Source organism: Tursiops truncatus, chromosome 3 (assembly GCF_011762595.2).
Source record: "Tursiops truncatus isolate mTurTru1 chromosome 3, mTurTru1.mat.Y, whole genome shotgun sequence".
Lineage (NCBI taxonomy): Eukaryota > Metazoa > Chordata > Mammalia > Artiodactyla > Delphinidae > Tursiops > Tursiops truncatus.
This window is the reverse complement of record NC_047036.1, coordinates 111,829,710-111,852,943: the sequence shown is the minus strand read 5'-3', so window position 1 is coordinate 111,852,943 and position 23,234 is coordinate 111,829,710. Positions and strand designations below refer to the sequence as shown.

At 43.6% G+C, this 23,234-nt stretch overlaps 1 protein-coding gene across 4 annotated transcripts; it reads right to left on the bottom strand.

Moving 5' to 3' along the window:
- Positions 1 to 76: 76 nt before the first annotated feature.
- Positions 77 to 22,635, bottom strand: TXNDC15 (thioredoxin domain containing 15). Of its 4 annotated transcripts, XM_033853190.2 has the most exons (6): positions 22,103 to 22,242; positions 21,502 to 21,633; positions 13,504 to 13,991; positions 4,828 to 4,991; positions 2,750 to 2,880; positions 77 to 828 (listed from the first exon to the last, which is right to left on the bottom strand). In XM_033853190.2, exons 3-6 carry the CDS (start codon positions 13,918 to 13,920, stop codon positions 632 to 634), a joined length of 909 nt encoding a protein of 302 aa, XP_033709081.1. In that variant the 5' UTR covers positions 13,921 to 13,991; positions 21,502 to 21,633; positions 22,103 to 22,242; the 3' UTR covers positions 77 to 631. The 4 variants fall into 4 exon arrangements, with proteins under 4 accessions (XP_033709081.1, XP_019780009.1, XP_019780010.1 ...); XM_019924450.2 differs by lacking the exon at positions 21,502 to 21,633 and having other exon boundaries at positions 22,146 to 22,635; XM_019924451.3 differs by lacking the exon at positions 21,502 to 21,633 and having other exon boundaries at positions 22,103 to 22,406.
- Between the last annotated feature and the right edge of the window lie 599 nt (positions 22,636 to 23,234).

Genomic DNA, 23,234 nt, shown 5'->3' with positions numbered 1-23,234 from the left:
TACATGCTGATTAATATCTGCCTTACCCAGAAACAACTTCTTAAACCACTTCAGATGCTTTCAGTGAAATCAGAGATCATGAACACCAAGGTATTTGACTTTATTTTCCCATTGGTTGCTACTTGAAAGGGCACACTTATCGATCCTAATTATTCTTCCCATAAAAGAACACTTTCCTGCTTACTGTGGGAGAGAAATGGCAAATGAACAGAAAACCAACTTTCTCAGACATATACAAGAAATCAAGAGTTTTCTAAAACTATAACCTGAAAGTCCTATTTCTGCCTCTATATAGTAAGCATACTGTCATTCTACTCACTATTCCACCAAAATACATCTTCACATGTCAAACTGGATTACTCCCTTAAGTACTGGGTAATGTTCAAGTAGTAAAAACAAGAATTTTTACTGAATGTTATGGACTATTTTTGCATTTGCTTATTACAATACTAGTTAGAAACACCAGTTTATAATTTTTTACACATTCAACAGTTCAACAAACACATGATTCTTTCAATCTGACTGAAGTTGTAAGTCAGCGCTTCGCTGGAGAAAATGTATGAAATTGCAGCATTAATTTCTGAAATGAAGGATTGAAATTCTTCTTTCCAACTCTCCTTTGAGTCTATCACTACTCCGCATGTTCCTGCTCTTGTCCTGGAATTAGCCATCGAATACTCTCAGTTCGAACGGTAGCATACATAATAAAACTAATTAAAAAGAATAAGGAAAATACAAGCAACCAGTCTACATTTTTTATCAAAGTGCTGGGAAGAGGACCTATTTGGTCAGCTTGAGTTACCACCACGTTTTTCTTGGCTTCTATACCTGAAAGAGAAAGCAGTTGTTTCAAATGAGATAGAAAACATACCCGCTACAAAATTTTCTTAAGTATTCTGCATGGTATGCAAAATGATATGCAGTCTTAAAATAAACACCACAGCTAGTATATCTGGGATGGGTTTCACTTGCCTGTCAGTGTAATCTGTAACTTGCCCTTCTCCCCACCACATCAAAGGAGCAGGAATCCATTCAGCTGTTCAAAGCTAAAACACCAGAATTTCAATGAACTCACCAGAAAGGTCTTAGTCAGTGCACTGTGTGAGTTGTCTTTTGTTCTCTTTCAAGACCAATGTTCAACAACTAGTAAAGCTATTCTCAGGACTCTACAGAATGTTTTCACAGGGTAAGTAATGCTAAATTCAAAATGTTTTTAAATAATTTACTGAAAGAATTGTTAGGGGACTTCCCTGGCAGGCCAGTGATTAAGACTCCACACTTCCACTGCAGGGTGTGGGTTCATTCCCTGGTCAGGGAACTAAGATCCTGCATGCCATGTGGCACGGCCAAAAAAAAAAAAAAAGAGTCAAGCTGAGCTCATTTAAAAAAAAAAAAAAAGAAGAATTTTTAGAACAACTCACCACCACTGGGATCAGTGATTACCAAAGATGCTGTGACTCCTAGATTTCATTTGGTTCTAAGTTTTCTGGGAGCACTGAGCAAAATGGCTCCCCCTGTCCATATCAATCTAAATGACAACCAGGGGACCAGGACAAGACTTGGAATAACTAACTACCTGGTAAGAAGCCTTTTACTCCTATGAGGTAACTCAGTTCTTTGTTCTTCTGTGTTAGATATAAGTCATTACATGCAGCTAAGAGTATATGGAAGGTATGTTATAATTTTTATTTACTTCCAGTGAATATATTTCAGGAAGAAGAGGGGTGCTCATAACTGAGGCATTAAAGCTTTTGAGGAATGAATTTTCCAACAAAGGAAATTTCATCAATGTACAGTGCTCAAATTTTTACAGGATAAAAATAAGGCCCTATGTTTTGGCAAATATTAAGGAATTAAAATAGCATCTACAAATGAATTAATAAATAGAACTCTATACAGCAACAAACATGAATAAAACACAACCATACACAACAATGCAGATGAATCCCATAAACATAATGGTCAGTGAAATCAGCCAGGCGTGGAAGGATCCACACTGTACATCTCCATTAATATAAAAGTCAAAAACAAGGAACACTGGGGCTTGCCTGGTGGCGCAGTGGTTGAGAGTCCGCCTGCCAATGCAGGGGACACAGGTTCGTGCCCCGGTCCGGGAGGATCCCACATGCCGCGGAGCGGCTGGGCCCGTGAGCCATGGCCACTGAGCCTGCACGTCTGGAGCCTGTGCTCCGCAACGGGAGAGGCCACAACAGTGAGAGGCCCGTGTATCGCAAAATAAAACAAAAACAAACAAAAAAACAAGGAACAGTACACTATGGTGTTACGAGTGAAGATGGTGGTTATCCTTGGGGAGGACAGGAGTGAGAGTGCTAAAGGGGACTGGTGATGTTCTCTTTCTGCGTACTGGTTACTCAGGGTGTTCACTCTGTGAAAATTCGGTGCCACGTACACTAGTGATTGATGCATATTTTTGTGTAAATATTATACTTAAATGAATAATGTATGTAAAACAGTATCTAGAGGTATATAGTATGTAAATTTTATCTCAATAAAGCTGTTATATTTTTTAAAGGTATCTATAATCATATTAGTATTACCTATTCATGTTAAGCTTGCCACTGACCAGGAGACATTTAACAGGATCTTAACATTTCATTAGAAAAGAAGTTTTATATCCTAAAGCCAATCTTGAATCCTTCACTTAAGGATAATACTGTAGCAGATCCGAACCCACAGAAGGCACATTCCTCCAGCAATAAAATGTCTTCTTCTACAGTGTTCTACATACCTGTCTGATTAAAAATGAAGATTTTCAGCGTTTCCAATGTTCGGTCTGTATGATTAAATCTAGCCATTGGTTTAGCCCCTTGAAATAACAAGATGTTAGGAACAGCTACAGTGCCAAACCTCGTAGAAAGGCTACAAGAGAGAGAAGTCAGTCAGAAAACCCGAATTAACAGTGGGCTTCCTCACACAATTACCATATCAGAATGGATGGAAATAAATGAGGAAGGCTCAGTTTCCTGTGACCTATGGAGGCTCCTGATACTGAAACAACAGGCTTGTAGTTGCTCCTGACAGCTTTCCTCGTGGGTCATGGTTGGGGGCATTCGTGTTCTGTTCTCTGAGTTGCTTTCTGTTACAACATGGAGCTGCCCATGACACAATTATTCCACTAGTTCTGTTTTTAACAGCCAAAACAGATCAGACCAGAAAATTCTAATTTATGAACGAAGCACACTATGTCAATTTACCTAACAGAAGAAATTTCCGACTCTGCAGAATGCCCATCTCCAACCCTCATAAAAGATTCAACTTAAGCATTTAGGTTAGTGAGTCGGTGCAAAGGAATCTACAACCTAACAAACACACCAGGAAGTTCACAATTAAGGCAGGACAATTCAGAAGTAATAGGACCTGAGCAGTACTGTTTCACTTTTACAGAATACAGAGTAGTGGTATAAGCTCCAGAGTCAAAATGCTCAGGGTTCAAGCCTCAGTTCTGCCACTGAACCAGCTGTGTGACCTTTGGGCAGATTATTTAACCTTTTTAAGCCTCAGTTACCCCCAGAAGTAAAATGGTAATATTGTATGATCAGGATTTTTCTTCTGTAAACATGCTGTAACATAAATATTAACATATGAGGCAAACACATGTCCCACGCCATACAGTAAGAGCGAGTATCCTCTATTCTCCGTAATTGAGGCACCATACCAGGCACTGAGAAGGATGCATGGTGATGAAGAAGGAACAGAGGAGATGATAAAAGCCTGCAGGGATTGGGGGGCAGCATGGGGGTTAGTATCAGACCCATAACCAAACAGCACTAAGCAGGTGCTTGGAGCCAGCCCTGCTGGATTGGGGGCAGTGGAGAGCCCAGTCAAAGCTGGACAATGACCTTGAATGTCCTTCCAATCAGTCTGTAACCTTGAGCCTGGCCACTGAGATCTCTCCCTGAAGGCTTTGTGGGAATTTGTTGGGCAATTTCTTTATTCATAAACAATTTCAGGTAAACACTGGCAGTTCCATTACCCACCCTGAAAATCAGTGCCTCATTTTCACCACCAACTTGACTATCTTCCAGACTTTCCAAATTTATTCACACACAACCTCCTCGTGACCTGCTAATAAGCAGCATCTGACTTAGAGGAGGAGGGGAGTACACAGTTTATAACCCCAGGCACAGTCACAGGGGAAATATACAACATCTGCACAAAGTTCTTTGTAATTTACCTTACTGAACATTCAGAAAAGACAAAACCCCACTGAACAATATGAAAGAACATAAATTTAGCAAGGGTAAATGTATTTCAAAGGCCTAAAATAATTTGTCAAATTTATTGAATGTCTCCTAAGAACACGCATGCAAGAATACATGTGAGCATGAAGAAAGAAAAGGAAGGAGGGAAAGAAGGAAAGAAAAAACTAAAAAGGAAAGAAAGAAATCCTTAGTAGACATAAAACGGGTGCCCAGAGTTAGGCTGCCAGGGTGGGAACCTAAGCTGCAGATGAAAGTCACAAAGGAACACCCTACTTAGGATGCTAATTTTGCTAATTCAGTCTGGCCCGGACCCTAAAATGTCCTCTGCCCCCACCCCTGCCATCAGGCAGAGCCATCACTGAATTCCACCACGCAGAGAACAGTCTTTCTTTCTCAAGGGGCCTCCAGAAAGTCTCCCTCAGGAATGTGACAGTCCTCACTAGTCACACTTGTTTCTCCCTCCCTCAGTTCCATTTCAAAGCTCAAGCTCAAACCTACCTCCTCTGCTCCTAACTTAACTGATTACGACCTCCAAGTAACTGCAACCATCATCCAACAAGATGAGGCAGAAACGCCACCAAGGGAAGATACTAAGGGAAGATACCTGCTGTGCTGAGATGCATCCAGTGCCAAAAAGTGAAGAGCTGGAAACGCCCGGGGCAGAGAGTTAAAATGAGGGGCCAAACTGGCAGAAAACCGGCACCAAGGGGTGTAAAACAGGACTAGAGTGCAGTCACTACCGTTTGGGTTGAGAAAATCCATAAGGTCCTGTGGCAAAAGAAACAAAGTGTTAAAGTCAGCAGTACAGGATGTACACTTTTTCTGGAAGGATACACAAAAAACAGGAACCACTGCTGCCGTCAAGGGAGAGGAGGTAGGGGCAGGGACGGGAGGGAGACAGTAGTGCAGCTCCCGAAGAACCATCTGGATTGGAACCATAGGGATCCATGGGTCAGCAGAAAAGTACTATCAAATGACATGTTATAAACTTTCCTCCAAGGTTTCTTTTTTTCTTTTAATTGAAGTATATAGTTGACTTACAATGTTGTGTTAATTTCTTTTCCATTATGGTTTATCAGAGGATATTAAATACAGTTTCCTGTGCTATACAGCAGGACATTGTTGTTTATCCACTCTCTATGTGATAGTTTGTGTCTACTAATCACAAACTCCCAGTCTATCCCTTCCCCACCCCCTTCTTCCTTGGCAACCACAAGTCTGTCCTCTATGTCTGTGAGTCTGTTTCTGTTTCCTGGATAGGTTCATTTGTGTCGTATTTGAGATTCAACACATAAGTGATATCATATGCTATTTGTCTTTCTCTTTCTGACTTACTTCACTTAGTATAATCATCTCTAGGTCCATCTATATTGCTGCAAATGGCATTATTTCATTATTTTTTATGGCTGAGTAATATTCCATTGTATATGTGTACCACATCTTCTTTATCCATTCCTCTGTCAGTGGACATTTAGGCTGTTTCCATGTCTTGGCTATTGTAAATAGTGGTGCTATGAACATAGGGGTGCATGTATGTTCTTTTTTTTTTTTGGCTGCACTGTGCGGCATGCAGGATCTTAGTTCCCTGACCATGAATTGAACCTGTGCCCCCTGCAGTGGAGGTGCGGAGTCTTAACCACTGGACTTCCAGGGAAGTCCCAGCATGTTTTTTTGTTTGTTTGTTTTTTACATATGGTGAGTTAGTTTCTGCTTTATAACAAAGTGAATCAGTTATACATACACATATGTTCCCATATCGCTTCCCTCTTGCGTCTCCCTCCCTCCCACCCTCCCTATCCCACCCCTCCAGGCGGTCACAGAGCACCAAGCTGATCTCCCTGCTTCCCACTAGCTATCTACCTTATGTTTGGTAGTGTATATATGTTCATGCCTCTCTCTCGCTTTGTCACAGCTTACCCTTCCCCCTCCCCATATCCTCAAGTCCATTCTCTAGTAGGTCTGTGTCTTTATTCCTGTCTTACCCCTAGGTTCTTCATGACATTTTTTTTTCTTAAATTCCATATATATGTGTTAGCATACGGTATTTGTCTCTCTCTTTCTGACTTACTTCACTCTGTATGACAGACTCTAGGTCCATCCACCTCATTACAAATAGCTCAATTTCGTTTCTTTTAATCGCTGAGTAATATTCCCTTGTATATATGCGCCACATCTTCTTTATCCATTCATCCGATGATGGACACTTAGGTTGTTTCCATCTCCGGGCTATTGTAAATAGAGCTGCAATGAACACTTTGGTACATGACTCTTTTTGAGTTATGGTTTTCTCAGGGTATATGCCCAGAGGTGGGATTGCTGGGTCATATGGTAGTTCTATTTTTAGGTTTTTGAGGAACGTCCATACTGTCTCCATAGTGGCTGCACCAATTTACATTCCCACCAAGAGTGTAGGAGGGGTCCTCCTCTAAGCTTTCTTAATATTACTATAGAGCAATTTTAATATTTTTCATAATTCATCAATTCATATACTAAGTACTCACAGGGTACAGGCCACGGTCCCAACTTTGGAATTCTGCATCTCATACAATCTAACAACATTATTAAAGCACTGTGGTCTCAGGCCCAAACTATCATCTCAGCAGCTCCAAGTCTGTACTAAGCAGTCAGATCCATGTGTTTGACCAAAGGTTAGTTCAGTTTGAGGGTGCACCATCCCTGCCACCACCAAAACTCAGACTGCTCAAACTGCTTGCTCCTGGTCATGTGTGTGACACCCATCAAAAGGCCACAGAGCTGAGGCACAGCATTCACCAGGCACTGAGGGGAGGGTGCAAGGCCAGTGCTGACAGCTGCCTCGGAGGGGAGCTCAACATACCATATGTACCCTCATTTGAAATAAGCAATCACACCTCTCAGAGCTAGGATTCCTCTCTTACATAAGCAGCCTGAATTCATTCTGCTCTCTGGCTTTAACAATCTTACAGAAAATGTCAGTCAGTATCCCAGTATTCTCTTTAGAATCACCATTTAGCCAACTAGCTGGAAAAGCATGGCTGGGCTGGACAAATTGGTCAGCTCTCAGTCCAGAGTAAACACTAGATTCACACTCTTTGAAGGAAAAAAACTTTTCATCAATGTAACATACTTGACGGAGGTATAGAACCAAGACGGTGGAGTACAAGGATGTGATCTCACTCCCTCTTGTGAGAACACCAGAATCACAACTAACTGCTGAACAATCATCGACAGGAAGACATTGGAACTCACCAAAAAAGATACCCCACATCCAAAGACAAAGGAGAAGCCACAATGAGACGGTAGGAGGGGCGCCAACCACAGTAAAATCAAATCCCATAACTGCTGGGTGGGTGACGCACAAACTGCAGAACACTTATACCACAGAAGTCCACCCACTGGAGTGAAGGTTCTGAGCCCCACGTCAGGCTTCCCAACCTAGGGGTCCAGCAGTGGGAGGAGGAATTCCTAGAGAATCAGGCTTTGATGGCTAGTGGGATTTGATTGCAGGACTTTGACAGGACTGGGGGAAACAGAGACTCCACTCTTGGAGGGCACACACAAAGTAGTGTGCGCATCAGGACCCAGGGGAAGGAGCAGTGACCCCAGGGGAGACTGAACCAGACCTACCTGCTAGTGCTGGAGGGTCTTGGGCAGAGGCGGGGGGTGGCTGTGGCTCACCATGGGGACAAGGACACTGGCAACAGAAGTTCTGGAAAGTACTCCTTGGCATGAGCCTTCCCAGAATCCGCCATTAGCCCCACCAAAGAGCAGGGTAGGCTCCAGTGTTGGGTCACCTCAGACCAAACAACCAACAGGGCGGGAACCCAGCCCCACCCATCAGCAGACAAGCGGATTAAAGTGTTACTGAGCTCTGCCCACCAGAGCAACACCCAGCTCTACCCACCACCAGGCCCTCCCATCAGGAAAGTTGCTCAAGCCTCTTAGATAGCCTCATCCACCAGAGGGCAGACGGCAGAAGCAAGAGGAACTGCAATCCTGCAGTCTGTGGAACAAAAACCACATTCACAGAAAGATAGACAATATGAAAAGGCAGAGCGATATGTACCAGATGAAGGAACAAGATAAAACCCCAGAAAAACAACTAAGTGAAGTGGAGATAGGCAACCTTCCAGAAAAAGAATTCAGAATAATGATAGTGAAGGAGATCCAGGACCTTGAAAAAAGAATGGAAGCAAAGATCGAGAAGATGCAAGAAATGTTTAACAAAGACCTAGAAGAATTAAAGAACAAACAAACAGAGATAAACAATACAATAACTGAAATGAAAACTACACTAGAAGGAATCAATAGCAGAATAACTGAGACAGAAGAACGGATAAGTGACCTGGAAGACAGAATGGTGGAATTCACTGCTGTGGAAAAGAATAAAGAAAAAAGAATGAAAAGAAATGAAGACAGCCTAATAGACCTCTGGGACAACATTAAATGCAACAACATTCGCATTATAGGGGTCCCAGAAGGAGAAGAGAGAGAGAAAGGACCCAAGAAAATATTTGAAGAGATTATAGTCAAAAACTTCCCTAACATGGGAAAGGAAATAGCCACCCAAGTCCAGGAAGCGCAGAGAGTCCCACACAGGATAAACCCAAGAAGAAACATGCCGAGACACATAGTAATCAAATTGGCAAAAATTAAAGACAAAGAAAAATTATTGAAAGCAGCAAGGGAAAAACGACAAATAACATACAAAGGAACTCCCATAAGGTTAACAGCTGATTTCTCAGCAGAAACTCTACAAGCCAGAAGGGAGTGGCATGATATACTTAAAGTGATGAAAGGGAAGAACCTACAGCCAAGATTACTCTACCCAGCAAGGATCTCATTCAGACTGATGGAGAAATCAAAAGCTTTACAGACAAGCAAAAGCTAAGAGAATTCAGCACTACCAAACCAGCACTACAGCAAATGCTAAAGGAACTTCTCTAAGTGGGAAACACAAGAGAAGAAAAGGACCTACAAACACAAACCTAAGGGCTTCCCTGGTGGCGCAGTGGTTGAGAGTCCGCCTGCCGATGCAGGGGACACGGGTTCGTGCCCCGGTCCGGGAAGATCCCACGTGCCGCGGAGCAGCTGGGCCCGTGAGCCATGGCCGCTGAGCCTGCGTGTCCGGAGCCTGTGCTCCGCAGCGGGAGAGGCCACAACAGTGAGAGGCCCGCGTACAGAAAAAAAAAAAAGGAACTAGAGAAAGAAGAACAAACAAAACCCAAAGTTAGCAAAAGGAAAGAAATCATAAAGATCAGAGCAAAAATAAATGAAATAGAAACAAACAAAACAATAGCAAAATCAATAAAACTAAAAGCTGGTTCTTTGAGAAGATAAACAAAATTGATAAACCATTAGCCAGACTCATCAAGAAAAAGAGGGAGAGGACTCAAATCAATAAAGTTAGAAATGAAAAGGGAGAAGTTACAACAGACACCACAGAAATACAAAGCATCCTAAGAGACTACTACAAGCAACTCTATGCCAATAAAATGGACAACTTGGAAGAAATGGACAAATTCTTAGAAAGGTATAACCCTCCAAGACTGAACCAGGAAGAAATAGAAAATATGAACAGACCAATCACAAGTAATGAAATTGAAACTGATTAAAAATCTTCCAACAAACAAAAGTCCAGGACTTCACAGGTGAATTTTATCAAACATTTAGAGAACAGCTAACACCCATCCTTCTCAAACTCTTCCAAAAAACTGCAGAGGAAGGAACACTCCCAAACTCATTCTATGAGGCCACAATCACCCTGACACCAAAACCAGACAAAGATATACAAAAAAAGAAAATTACAGACCAATATCACTGATGAACATAGATGCAAAAATCCTCAACAAAATACTAGCAAACAGAATCCAACAACACATTAAAAGGATCATACAGCATGATCAAGTGGGATTTATCCCAGGGATGCAAGGATTCTTCAAGATACACAAATCAATCAATGTGATACACCATATTAACAAACTGAAGGAGAAAAACCATATGATCATCTCAATAGATGCAGAAGAAGCTTTCAATAAAATTCAACACCCATTTATGATAAAAACTCTCCAGAAAATGAGTATAGAGGGAACCTACCTCAACATCATAAAGGCCATATATGACAAACCCACAGCAAACATCATTCTCAGTGGTGAAAAACTGAAAGCATTTCCTCTAAGATTAGGAAAAGAGAAGGATGTCCTATCTCACCACTATTATTCAACATAGTTTTGGAAGTCCTAGCCACGGCAATCAGAGAAGAAAAAGAAGTAAAAGGAATACAAATTGGAAAAGAAGAAGTAAAACTGTCACTGTTTGCAGATGACATGATACTATACATAGAGAATCCTAAAGATGCCACCAGAAAACTACTAGGGCTAATCAGTGAATTTGGTAAAGTTGCAGGATACAAAATTAATGCACAGAAGTCTCTTGCATTCCTATACACTAATGATGAAAAATCTTAAGGAGAAATTAAGGAAACACTCCCATTTACCACTGCAACAAAAAGAATAAAATACCTAGGAATAAACCTACCTAAGGAGACAAAAGACCTGTATGCAGAAAACTGTAAGACACTGATGAAAGAAATTAATGATACCAACAGATGGAGAGATATACCATGTTCTTGGATTGGAAGAATCAATATTGTGAAAATGACTATGCTACCCAAAGCAATCTACAGATTCAATGCAATCCCTATCAAATTACCAATGGCATTTTTTATGGAACTAGAACAAAAAATCTTAAAATCTGTATGGAGACACAAAAGACCCCAAATAGCCAAAGCAGCCTTGAGGGGAAAAAACCGAGCTGGAGGAATCAGACTCTCTGACTTCAGACTATATTACAAAGCTACAGTAATCTAGACAATATGGTACTGGCACAAAAAGAGAAACAAAGATCAATGGAATATGATAGAAAGCACAGAGATAAACCCATACACCTATGGTCAACTAATCTATGACAAAGGAGGCAAGGATATACAATGGAGAAAGACGGTCTCTTCAATAAGTGGTGCTGGGAAAACTGGACAGTTACATGTAAAAGAATGAAATTAGAACACTCCCTAACACCATACACAAAAATAAACTCAAAATGGATTAGAGACCTAAATGTAAGACCGGACAGTACAAAACTCTTAGAGGAAAACATAGGAAGAACACTCTTTGACATAAATCACAGCAAGGTCTTTTTTGATCCACCTCCTAGAGTAGTGGAAATAAAAACAAAAATAAACAAATGGGACCTAATGAAACTTCAAAGCTTTTGCACAGCAAAGGAAACCATAAACAAGATGAAAAGACAACCCTCAGAATGGGGGAAAATATTTGCAAATGAATCAACGTTCAAAGGATTAATCTCCAAAATATATAAACAGCTCATGCAGCTCAATATTAAAAAAACAAACAACCGAATCCAAAAATGGGCAGAAGGGGGCTTCCCTGGTGGCACAGTGGTTGAGAGTCCGCCTGCCGATGCAGGGGACACAGGTTCGTGCCCCGGTCTGGGAAGATCCCACGTGCCGCGAAGCGGCTGGGCCCCGTGAGCCATGGCCGCTGAGCCTGCGCGTCTGGAGCCTGTGCTCCGCGACGGGAGAGGCCACAGCAGTGAGAGGCCCGCGTACTGCAAAAACAAACAAACAAACAAACAAACAAAAATGGGCAGAAGACCTAAATAGACATTTCTCCAAAGAAGACATACAGATGGCCAAGAAGCACATGAAAAGCTGCTCAACATCACTAATTATTAGAAAAATGCAAATCAAAACTACAGTGAGGTATCACCTCACACCAGTTAGAATGGGCATCATCAGAAAATCTACAAACAACAAATGCTGGAGAGGGTGTGGAGAAAGGGGAACCTTCTTGCACTGTTGGTGGGAATGTAAATTGATACAGCCACTATGGAGAACAGTATGGAGGTTCCTTAAAAAACTAAAAACAGAATTACCATATGATCCAGCAATCCCACTACTGGGCATATACCCAGAGAAAATCATAATTCAAAAAGACACATGCACTCCAATGTTCATTGCAGCACTATTTACAACAGCCAGGTCATGGAAGCAACCTAAATGCCCATCGACAGACGAATGGATAAAGAAGATGTGGTACATATATACAATGGAATATTACTCAGCCATAAAAAGGAATGAAATTGGGTCATTTGTTGAGATGTGGATTGGGATTGACATGTATACACTGATGTGTATAAAACTGATGACTAATAAGAAGATGCTGTATAAAAAAATTAGAATAAAATAAACAAACAAACAAAAAACATACTTTGCAACCTAAGTGTCCATCGACAGATGAATGGATAAATAAGATGTGGCACATATATACAATGCAATATTATTCAGCCATAAAAAGAAACGAAATTGAGTTATTTGTAGTGAGGTGGATGGACCTAGAATCTGTCATACAGAGTGAAGTAAGTCAGAAAGGGAAAAACAAATATCATATGCTAACTCATATATATGGAATCTAAAAAAAAAAAATGGTTCTGAAGAACCTAGGGGCAGGACAGGAATAAAGACACAGACGTAGAGAATGGACTTGAGGACACGGGAGGGGGAAGGGTAAGCTGGGACGAAGTGAGAACAGCACTGACATATATACACTACCAAATGTAAAATAGATAGCTAGTGGGAAGCAGCCGCATAGCACAGGGAGATCAGCTCGGTGCTTTGTGACCACCTAGATGGGTAGGATAGGGAGGGTGGGAGGGATACGCAAGAGGGAGGGGATATGAGGATATATATATATGTATAGCTGATTCACTTTGTTATACAGCAGAAACTAACACAACATTGTAAAGCAATTATACTCCAGTAAAGATGTTAAAATATATATATATATATATATATGTATAAAACATACTTCTCAGGGACATGACTAGTCTAAACAATGCTAAATTACAATTTTAGTAATTCAGATATTTTATATTTATGCCTCCATAACAAATATCTCATTTAGAAGAGGAAGAATGCTATGATTCTGATACCAAGCACCTATCTGTCCACTGGGATTTTTATCATGAGACTTGGTGGTGAGATTAACCCAAGGCTGACTAGGTTTAGGCCTCCTAAAAAGCATATTCGACACTAGTTATATCTCCTCCTTTTCCTACAAACATCACAGAAAGCCAGATGAATTTTCACTGATGCAGCCATTAAATGCTATCCCACTTACAATATGATAAAGATTATGACTCCTCATTTGAAAGTTGATAGAGTATTAAATCGTAAAATAAAATGTGCGGAAAAGGAGAAAAGCACTAAATACTTTTGTCTTACCTGTGACATATTTAAAATTTTCAGAGTGAAATTTTCTAATCCCGTCACATTTCTCTCCTCGCAGTTCACCTTCGGGGATTTCAGACTTTCGGTGGTGTTGGCATCCTCTGTCGGCGGGGGGTCAGATTCCACCACTTCGGGCTCTGCGTAGTACTCCTCTTCTCTCTCCGGGAAGCTGGCTCCAGCGCTGTCCAGAGAGAAGAGGCTCTCCCGGGGGTTGCACCTCGAGTCCTCCTCCCCTCCAGCCCTGCAGGTGCCGCTGCTGGGCTCTGGGCTCAGTTTGTCCTCGGCTTCCCCAGGAATCACAGACAACATTACCATGTGTTCACCATCAGCGTCCAGCCCCAGCACTGCCTCGGCCTCTTCAGCAGCCAGGTCCTGGCCCACTGGGTCACGGGAAGGCACCTCCTCACTCATGTACCCAGCCCCCACCTGGAATGGGTAAGCAGGCTGCTCCTCTGACCATAAGTGACCTCTTTTCTCTGCAACTAAAACATGCCACTATGTTCACAGTCACATCTAACTTCAAAATAAATGAATCCCAAAGAATTACAGTTCTCAAATATGAAATTTTCCCCTCCAGGGTAAAAAGTTACCTTCCCATTAAACTATCACAGAGCCACCCATCATTCTCCAGGTCATGAAGAAGATCACAAGGAGATACTAGATTAATGAATGCCAGGAAGTGGACAAACACATAGCCTCATGCAAAACCTGCTGCTTGCCATGCGGATTACAAGCAAAAACATTCCACTGCAGACATCCAATTAGGAAAATATAATACAAACACTTAAACAATTTAGTTTCTTTGATGAGAATATCCAAGAAAATGATGATGGCTTTATGGAATATTCTACCATGGCAAAGCATCTTTGCACCCATTATAACAGCTCTGTGAGATGGGCAGCACAAGGGTTATCATCCCGACTTAATAGATGAGGTACAGAGAGGTTCAGTGTAATGCCCAATGGCACACAGCCAGTGAGCAGCAGAGCCACGTCTAAGAGCGAAGTCTACTGACTGCTACTCCAGAGCGGGCCTTACCCTCCCCACATGATACCTCGGAGGGCTGCTGGGCAACACTGCCCGAAGAATGCTACTAGAGCCAGCTCCTTCCCGGGGTGGCCTCTACAGCTGGCCTCTGCTCTCCTGCCTGCTGCCCTTGGGCTACTGCCCTCAGGAGTGCTAAAGGTGCACCAAGCAGAGCAGGGGCAGCAGCAGGGAGAAGAGGAGGAGGGTTTTCCTCTCACTTTGGAGCCACTAGATGCGGCTTGGGCCAAAGGTTCCGGTAAGGGGAGAGTCCTGGGCAGTCTCAAACATCCATCCAGCAAGCTCCACTCACCTCTGTACAATGACTCCTGCCCTCCACCTCTCATGACCTCAACGACAGCCGCCAGACTCCAGGCCAGGCACTGACCAGGGGAAACGAATGGGCCCAGCTGCACTCAGACAAGCCCACCATATGGCTGGGGAGCCACCAGCTGTATAATGAGCTCTGCATGCAAACAGTGTGTCTAGCAGAGTGTGAATGACCAACTGGCTTCAAAGCCGGGGAGGGATCTGGGAACTTCCTAAGGTATGCACGTTTGTATAACGTCTCAAAGAATATCTCCACAGATGTTTGCAGATTCATTCAGCAATTCAAAAACACTCTCTGGGAATTTGCTTCAGGCTAAGTGGCATAACAGGAACCAGATTTATTCTCCCTCCTGAAACAACCCAAAAATCAGCCAAATATGTGAAACAACAGTTTCGGGAGACTAGCAATGAGACAACGAAGGACAGTGGACAGGAAGCAGATGAGAAGAGCCCTACAAACGCTCTAGCTTACTGCCTGAGAGAGTTCCTGCCCTGTCTCAGGGAGGGCCCGGCTGACTTCTCCAGTCGAGATGGAACTGAGGGTCCAGAAAGACCAAGAAGCTAGAGTTTGCAGGACAGAATACTGGAGATGGGAGAGCTGCAGAAAGAGGACTCTGGAGATCTGTGGAGGGGGCCCCGCCTTGAGTATACTGGTCAGCATATGCCTGTAAGTGAACTACCCCAAGCCAGGGAAAGAACCACTCAAAGGGATTAGAGGTAACAGTACCCAACAGCCACAGAAAGCTGGGAATAGTACCTGTCCCCACCCACTAGCCTGGGAAACCTCCTAAGTCACAGGGTACTGGGGAGAGTACGCGAAAGGGACTTGCCTCAGCAGTGGGGCCCAATTAACCCTAAAGTAAATACAGCTCTGCTTCCATCTAGCAATCCTTAAAAGTGAGAATCACACTGTGTTCAAGTAACTTAACTGTATCCCAGAACAAAGCTCAAGAATATTTACAGGAATACTAAAATATCTAGCACTCGACCAGGGAAAATTTACTTCTGGCATCCAATCGAAGATTACCAGGCATGCAAAGAAGCAGGGAAATTCCCCTCATTATCCATAATGAGAATAAGCAACCAAACCTGACCCAGAACTTGCAGATTTCAGAATTATTAGATGAGGCTGTCAAAACAGCAATAACTGCATCACATATGTTTAAAAAGTTAAGTAGATATAGAGAACATAAGATATAAAAAAAGACCCAAATCGAAATGCAAATCAAAACCACAATGAGATATCACCTCACACATATTAGAATGGCCATTATCAAAAAGACAAGAAATGACAAATGTTGGTATGCATGCAGACAAAGGGGAACCCTTGTGCACTATCAGTGAAAATGTAAATTGGTGCAGCCACTAAGGAAAACAGTACGGAAGTTCCTCAAAGAATAAAAAATAGAACTACCATATGATCCAGCAATTCCACTTCTGGGCATTTATCCAAAGAAAATGAAAACACTCACTTGAAAAGGTACATGCACCCCCATGTTCACTGCAGCATTATTTACATAAGCCAAGACATGGAAGCAATTGATGGATGCATAGATAAAGAAAATGTGAGATATATATACATATATTTGTATATGTATACGTGTGTATATATATATGTATATATATGTATATGTGTATATATTTGTATATATATATAAAAAGTATTATTCAGCCATTTAAAAACAGGAAATCTTGCCATTTACGACAACATGGACAGACCTTGAGGGCATTATGCTAAGTGAAATAAATCAGAGAAAGACAAATACTGTAATATCTCACTTAAATGTGGAATCTAAAAACAAACAAACAAACAGGGCTTCCCTGGTGGGGCAGTGGTTGAGAGTCCGCCTGTCGATGCAGGGGACACGGGTTCGTGCCCCGGTCTGGGAACATCCCACACGCCGCGGAGCAGCTAGGCCCGTGAGCCATGGCCGCTGAGCCTGCGCTCCGCAACGGGAGAGGCCACAACAGTGAGAGGCCTGCGTACCGCAAAAAACAACAACAACAACAAAAAACTCCACAAGCTCATACAGAAAACAGTTTGGTGGTTGACAGAGGTGGTGGGTAGGGGGTGGGCAAAATGGGTGAAGATGGTCAAAAAGTACAAACTTCCAGTTATAAAATAAGTAAGTCATGGGGATATAATGCACAGCATAGTAACTCTAGTTAATTATACCGTATTGTATATCTGAAAGTTGCTAAGAGGGTAGTAAACCTTAAAAGGTCTCATCCAAAGAAAAAAATTTTATAACTGTGTGTGATGATGGATTTTAACCAGACTTATTGTGGTGATCATTTTACAATATATATATATATCAGATGATTATGTTATACAACTGAAACTACTATAATGTTATATCAATTATATCTCAATAATAATTTTTTAAAAGACCCAAATTATACTTCTAGCAATGAAAATTACAAGGTCAGAGATGAAAACTGCACTGGATGGGATTCATAGTAGATTAGACATTACAGAAGAAAAGAGTAGTTAACTTAAGGCATAGCAATAGAACCCATACAAAATGAAACACACAATGAAAAAACGAATCCCCCCCCCAAATTAAGAGTGACAGTGAGCTGTGGGACAATTTCAAGTGGTCTCATGTACAGATAATTGGAGTACCCAAAAGAGAGAAGTAAATGGGGGAAAACACAAAAAGTAATTGAAGAAACAATCACCGAAAACTTTACAAACCTGATGAAAACTATAAATCCATAGATCCAAGAAGCTCAACAAACTACACCAAGATACATCATAATCAAACTGATCAAAACCAGTGACAAAGAAAAAAATCTTAAAAGCAGAAGGAGAAAAAAGATGTGCTATGTATAGAGGAACAAAGATAAGGATGACAGCAGATTTCTCATTGGAAACAATGCAAGCAAGAAGAACAGCATCTTTAAGGGACTGAAAGGAAAAAAAACTATAAACCTAGAATTCTATACCCAGCAAAAATATCTTTCAAAATCAAAGGCAAAATAAATACGTTTTCAGACATACAAAAGCTGAAACAGTTCATAACCAGCAGACCTACATGACAAGAATCTGAAATGAACTTCTTCAGGCAATAGAAAAATGATACCAGGTGGAAATGTGGATCCACACAAAAGAATGAAGAGCACCAGAAATGGTAACTACGTAAATAAATATATACAATTCTTTCTGAATGTCTAGCTCTGAAGGGGAAAAGAAAGACCCGGTAGTTGTTATGGGCAGGCAGGGGGCTAAGGGAAATTTTCGTTTTGGTTTTTAGGACACAGGAGAAATTTAAGGATATATAAAGCTCATGGGAAAGTGAGTAAGCAGGGAGAGGTGACAATACAGGTTAGAGAGGGCAGAGTACAGGGCTTGAGAAGCAAGATAGGTCCTTGACAGAACAGGGTCAAGCACTTCTTTGCCTATGACCTAGAAAAGGGGCTGGATGCCTGGGCAAGGAGCTCTGTCAATGGGGTGCGGATGGCAGTCCTTCTGTAGCCTTTGGTTGATAAACATGTACTACTTGTATAATCATAAGTAAAAACAAACAAACATATTTACTAGATCGTCCTCAAGACAGAGCAGAAAATGAAGCCAGAGAGGCTAAAAGTCTGGAGAAGAACAAAGGGTGCCAGATTTGGGAACCAACTATACTCCCAAATGCACCAGCTCTGCAGAGATCTTCTCTCTCTGAACCTAATCAACATTCTAGGTCCTCTAAAGTAAATGGAGAATGCCAATATCTCAAGAGAAAAAAATCAGGGCACAAAATAGAATCTGGTTCTTCTGATCACCTTTATGTAAAACTGGATAGATGTCCCTTACAGAAAATCAAAAGGAAGTCTGAGTGATGCAGAGAGCTAGAATTTTGAGTCAGGAGTGTTGTTTTTCCCTCCTGTGAAGATATTTAAGTAGAGAGGACAAGTTAGGAACAAAACAAAAATTCTCACACCTTCAGGTACCATTTTTTTCATTTAAGCATTGGGAAGAAAGGAAACATTGAATTATTCCACTCCAAGGAATGACCTACCATGTGAGAGCCATTGAACCCTCCCATGGTAATGCGCCTTTTAAAAAAGATTGCTTCTCAATGTCAATAATCTGATTATAGTTTGAGCCATGCATAAAGTGGAAATGACTGCACTATTGGCAGCAAGGAATATGTTTGGAGAACAGGGGCGAGGGCACCACTCCAACTCTGCCAAGGAGCCCTAGCCTGGGTGAGCTCCTTCATACCCTTCCAGTTGTTCTCAAAAGACTCTCTACCAGCCACAGGTTTTTTTTCATAATGGCTTCTGTGTCAGGGGAGCCAACTGGGGAGGACCAAAAACAGCTGGGGGTTAGAGGGGCAGCAACCCGTACTTTCCATAGGAAATTTTCAGTGTGTGCATCTAACAAATGGAGAAAATACCACTGAAATGCAGACATTCATAGGGCTACCATGCAGATTAAATGAGAAAAGACGTATATGGTCCCTGGCACATGGTAAGCACTCCATAAATGGCTACAGTGATGGTGATGATGATGATGATGATAATGGTTATGACTGATGCTTACAATTCAAAGAGATGGACGGGAACCACAACTAGGTCCTATTAATTCCTCTGCTAAATACACTCTGGATCCATCCACTTCTCCCAACGCACTCACACCCCTCAGCCCAGGCCACAGTCATCTCTCACTTGGACAACTGCTGCAACCACCAAAATGGTCTTCCTGGTTGGCCCTCTACCCTCTCTCCAAACCCTTCTCCTCACAGCATCCAAGTGAAACTGAAAGTCAAAGGCAAACGTGATCATGTCACTCCCCTGCTCAAACCCTTTCAATGGCTTCCCCCTACGCTGTGAATGAATCCATGCTCTGTAGCATGACTACCAGGGCCCAGGTGATAAGGCCTCTGTCCATACTCCCAACAGGTGCCACTAGACATTTCTGGTCCCTGATCACTCACACCCTCCTCCCCGTACCTCAGAACTGTCCTGAGGGTTGTTTCTCTGCCAAGAGCCCTCCCTCCACTCCCTCTCTTATTCTGGCTAATCTGACACATCCTTCAGATCTCACCCTAAACTTCACCTCTGTAAGGTGAACTTCACCCTCCTAGACCCTCATACCAGAAGGGTCTCCCATTACAGCATTCCATAATGCCCTGGGGCTCTCCTTGAAGCATTTTCCACTCTTGTGGAAAATTTACTTAATTATTTGTGGTCATTTAATGCCTGCCTTCCCCATCAGACAGGAGGGTGGGCGTATTTCTCTACTTGCTCTCCACTGCACCCAGAGTGCCTAACAGAGCATATGGCATATGACAGGTGCTCAGTCAGAATCTGCTAGTTGACTGTCTAGTGAAGACAGGTGTGGGGTGTTGAAGTCCAGGGTTGGCACCCGTTCCTTGACACCTGGACAGCACTGCCACCTCCAGTTGCTAATTTGCCAGTGGTATCCTCTGCAGAAAAAAAGCCTTGGATTTTCAGCCACCCCCAAAAGGAACCAGCTGGTGAAGCTTCCTCGTCCTCATCCCATTCATGGCCTGGCCATGATGACCAGTGACCCACCCCATGGCTGGTGTTACCCTCAGGTCTGTATGCCGTGACCCTCCCTGCCAGGTAGGCTCACACTGACTGCCGAATCAGCCAGTGTTCTGCCAGGAAACAGCACGTGCAACTTGGACAATTGGAGGAGAACTTAATAAAGGTACCTCCAACATGTGAGCTGGGTGTAGAGAAACCAAAAGCAATGGTAAGGAATCCCAGGGTCAATAACAGCAGAGAGGGAGCCAGTTACCACTCATAGACCTTAAGAGTCCAGAGGCAGAAGCCTTGAAACAGAGAGTACAACCTTCTAGAAGCCCTAACTTTCAGTGGAGGGACACAGCCAACCTGCGATATCCCCAAGGGAGGGAGCTGAGAGAATCAATAACCTGACCTCACTCTCCCTTCATGCCAACACAACAGAAGCCAGAAGACAGAAGAGCCAGTTGTTTATTCCATACAGGACAGCTACTCAGGGCACAGAGCAGGGTGGAGAAGGCTGAAGAATGATCTGAGAGACAAACAGAAGATATCCAGCACATGCTGTCCCCTCTCTGAGGCTGGTGGTTAAGTGTAGCGACAGAGAAGTGTGGTACAGAGCTTTGACTGTGAGGTCAGGCAGACAGAGGCTTGAATTGTAGCGTCTCAACTTCTGCTGTTGGACCTTGGTAAAAGACTTAGGGGATGCTGAGTCTCAGTTTACTCATCTATCAAATGGGGACAATAACAACATACATTTCATAAGCATTTAAAGACTAAATAAGATGATGCTCAAAAAGCACTAAGCACACTGCCTGGCAGATAATGAGTGTTTTCATTACTTTTCATTACTCAGCAAGCCGGCTGCCCTGCCTCTTTCCAGGACACGGCAGGGAAAGGAAAGATCTGTGTATTCCTGTTAAGTTTTGAAGGACAAGAAAGGCCAAAGGGTCTGGACTTTAATAGGGCTCTGCGGAGTAGGGCGAAGAAACAATGGGAATAAGGCCTCCACTCCTGGGCCCAGCCATGCCTCCAGGTGGCTGCCTTCCCCACGGAGGGACCCTGAGAGCATGCTCTGGCAAGCAGCAAGTTACCCTGGGATCTGCTGTGTTTTTCTCATCTGTCCTTCACAGGCACCTGAGCAAGAGTTACCTTCTTACGAAAGTGGTCCAGCACGGTGCAAAGTAAAGCGTGGGCTTTGCAGTCAGAGATACAGGCTCTGCCAATTACCAGAATCGCAAACGTAGGCAGATTACTTAGCCTCTCTGAGCTCAGCATCTTCATCTGTAAAACACGGATACTCACGGAATCTATCTCATAGGATCGGTGGGAGGGCTAAATAAGATAATGATAGCACTATGCACAGTTCCTGGCTCCTAATAAGGGCACCATAGAGGTCGGCTATTCGTTATGATGATTATCATTAATAATGAAGTGCTCAGCACATGGGGGTACGCCTCAGTAAGCGCTAATACACGGTTCCTCCCAACTGAGTCACCTGCTCAGGGGCCTGAACATGGCCCGGGCATCCCGCCCCGCCGGCCCCTACCCCGGACCGCGAGCGGGGACCACCGGGGGAAGGAGGTCGGGATAACCCGGGGAGACGCGCTCTAGGGAGCGCCAGGAAGAGGCGAGGCGCGCAGCGCGGGCCTTCGCGCAGGTAAAAGAGCGTCGCCCGGGTAGACAGCCACCTCGCCGGTCATTACACGCACAGCCGCCCGCGCCGCCGCCCACGGCCCCAGCCCGCACTCACCCTCCTGGCCGCGGGCGGGAGGCCCCAGCACCCACAGCAGTACCTGCCACCAGCCAAGGAGCCGCATGGTGCGCGGCGGGCAGCAGCCGCACCACCCAGGCCGAAGGGCAACCGGCGCACAGCGACTCGAGTCGCGCTCCTTGCCGGAGGAAGGCTTGAGGAGGAGAACTCGGGAGCGCGGGCGCGGCCCCGCGCCGCCATCTTGACAGCTGGCAGGTGCCGCGGGCGCCATCTTGAAGCCGGGCGGCCGCCTCTCGTCTCTGGCCTGTGCCGTGGGACTCGGGGCTGTTTGGGAGCCAAGCGCCCGCCATCTCAGGTCGTTTCGAAGTTTCCTGACCCTCAGGTCCTGGGCGGGGTTCCGGCAGAGGCCCGTTGCCCTCTTTCTTCACCCGGCAATCGGGGCCGGGCGGCCGGCAGCAAGCCCTGCGCCCGCCCAGCGCTTCGTTCCCGGGCCAGAAAGGCCCGGAAGCGTCCTCCTGGAGTGCCCCATCCAGGGTCAGATCCCTTTCCTCATCCATATTATCCTTCCCAGGTTGCCAGATAAAACACAGGATGCCCAGTTAAATTTGAATTTCACATAAACAACGAATAATTTTTACTATAAGAGACCGACCGAGGCTGGGCTGCGGTAGTTTTGCTATAGTAAATTTTCTAGTGGTTCCAGGAGGATCTGACACAGTGGACAACATGCGTGGAAGAGCCCACGTTCTTGATCACCACATTCATCTTTTGGCCAACAACCTCCCTCTCCCCCAACAGTGTAGTAGCAAATATTTTCTTCTTTAAATTATTCTCTCCCATACCCTCCATACTGGTTTTGAAGGTCATGATAAAGCCAATGGGACAGAGGATTAAGGGGATTTAGGCTTAATGAAAAGGAGGCTGATTTGACTCATCTGGACACTCCAACGTGGATGCTCTGTGGTTACAATTCCTTCCTTTTTGTTATGTCCTTTTCCCTCTCTGTGTTTGTGTTTTGGTTGTTTGGACAGATGCACTTACAGATGTTAGACTTGTTGCCTTTCGATAAATACTATATATACACTCTGATGGAAACTCAATAAATACAGCCAACAGAATAGAATGCGAATTTGACTGTCTCGCCACCAGGTGGCACATGCACTTATTTGCA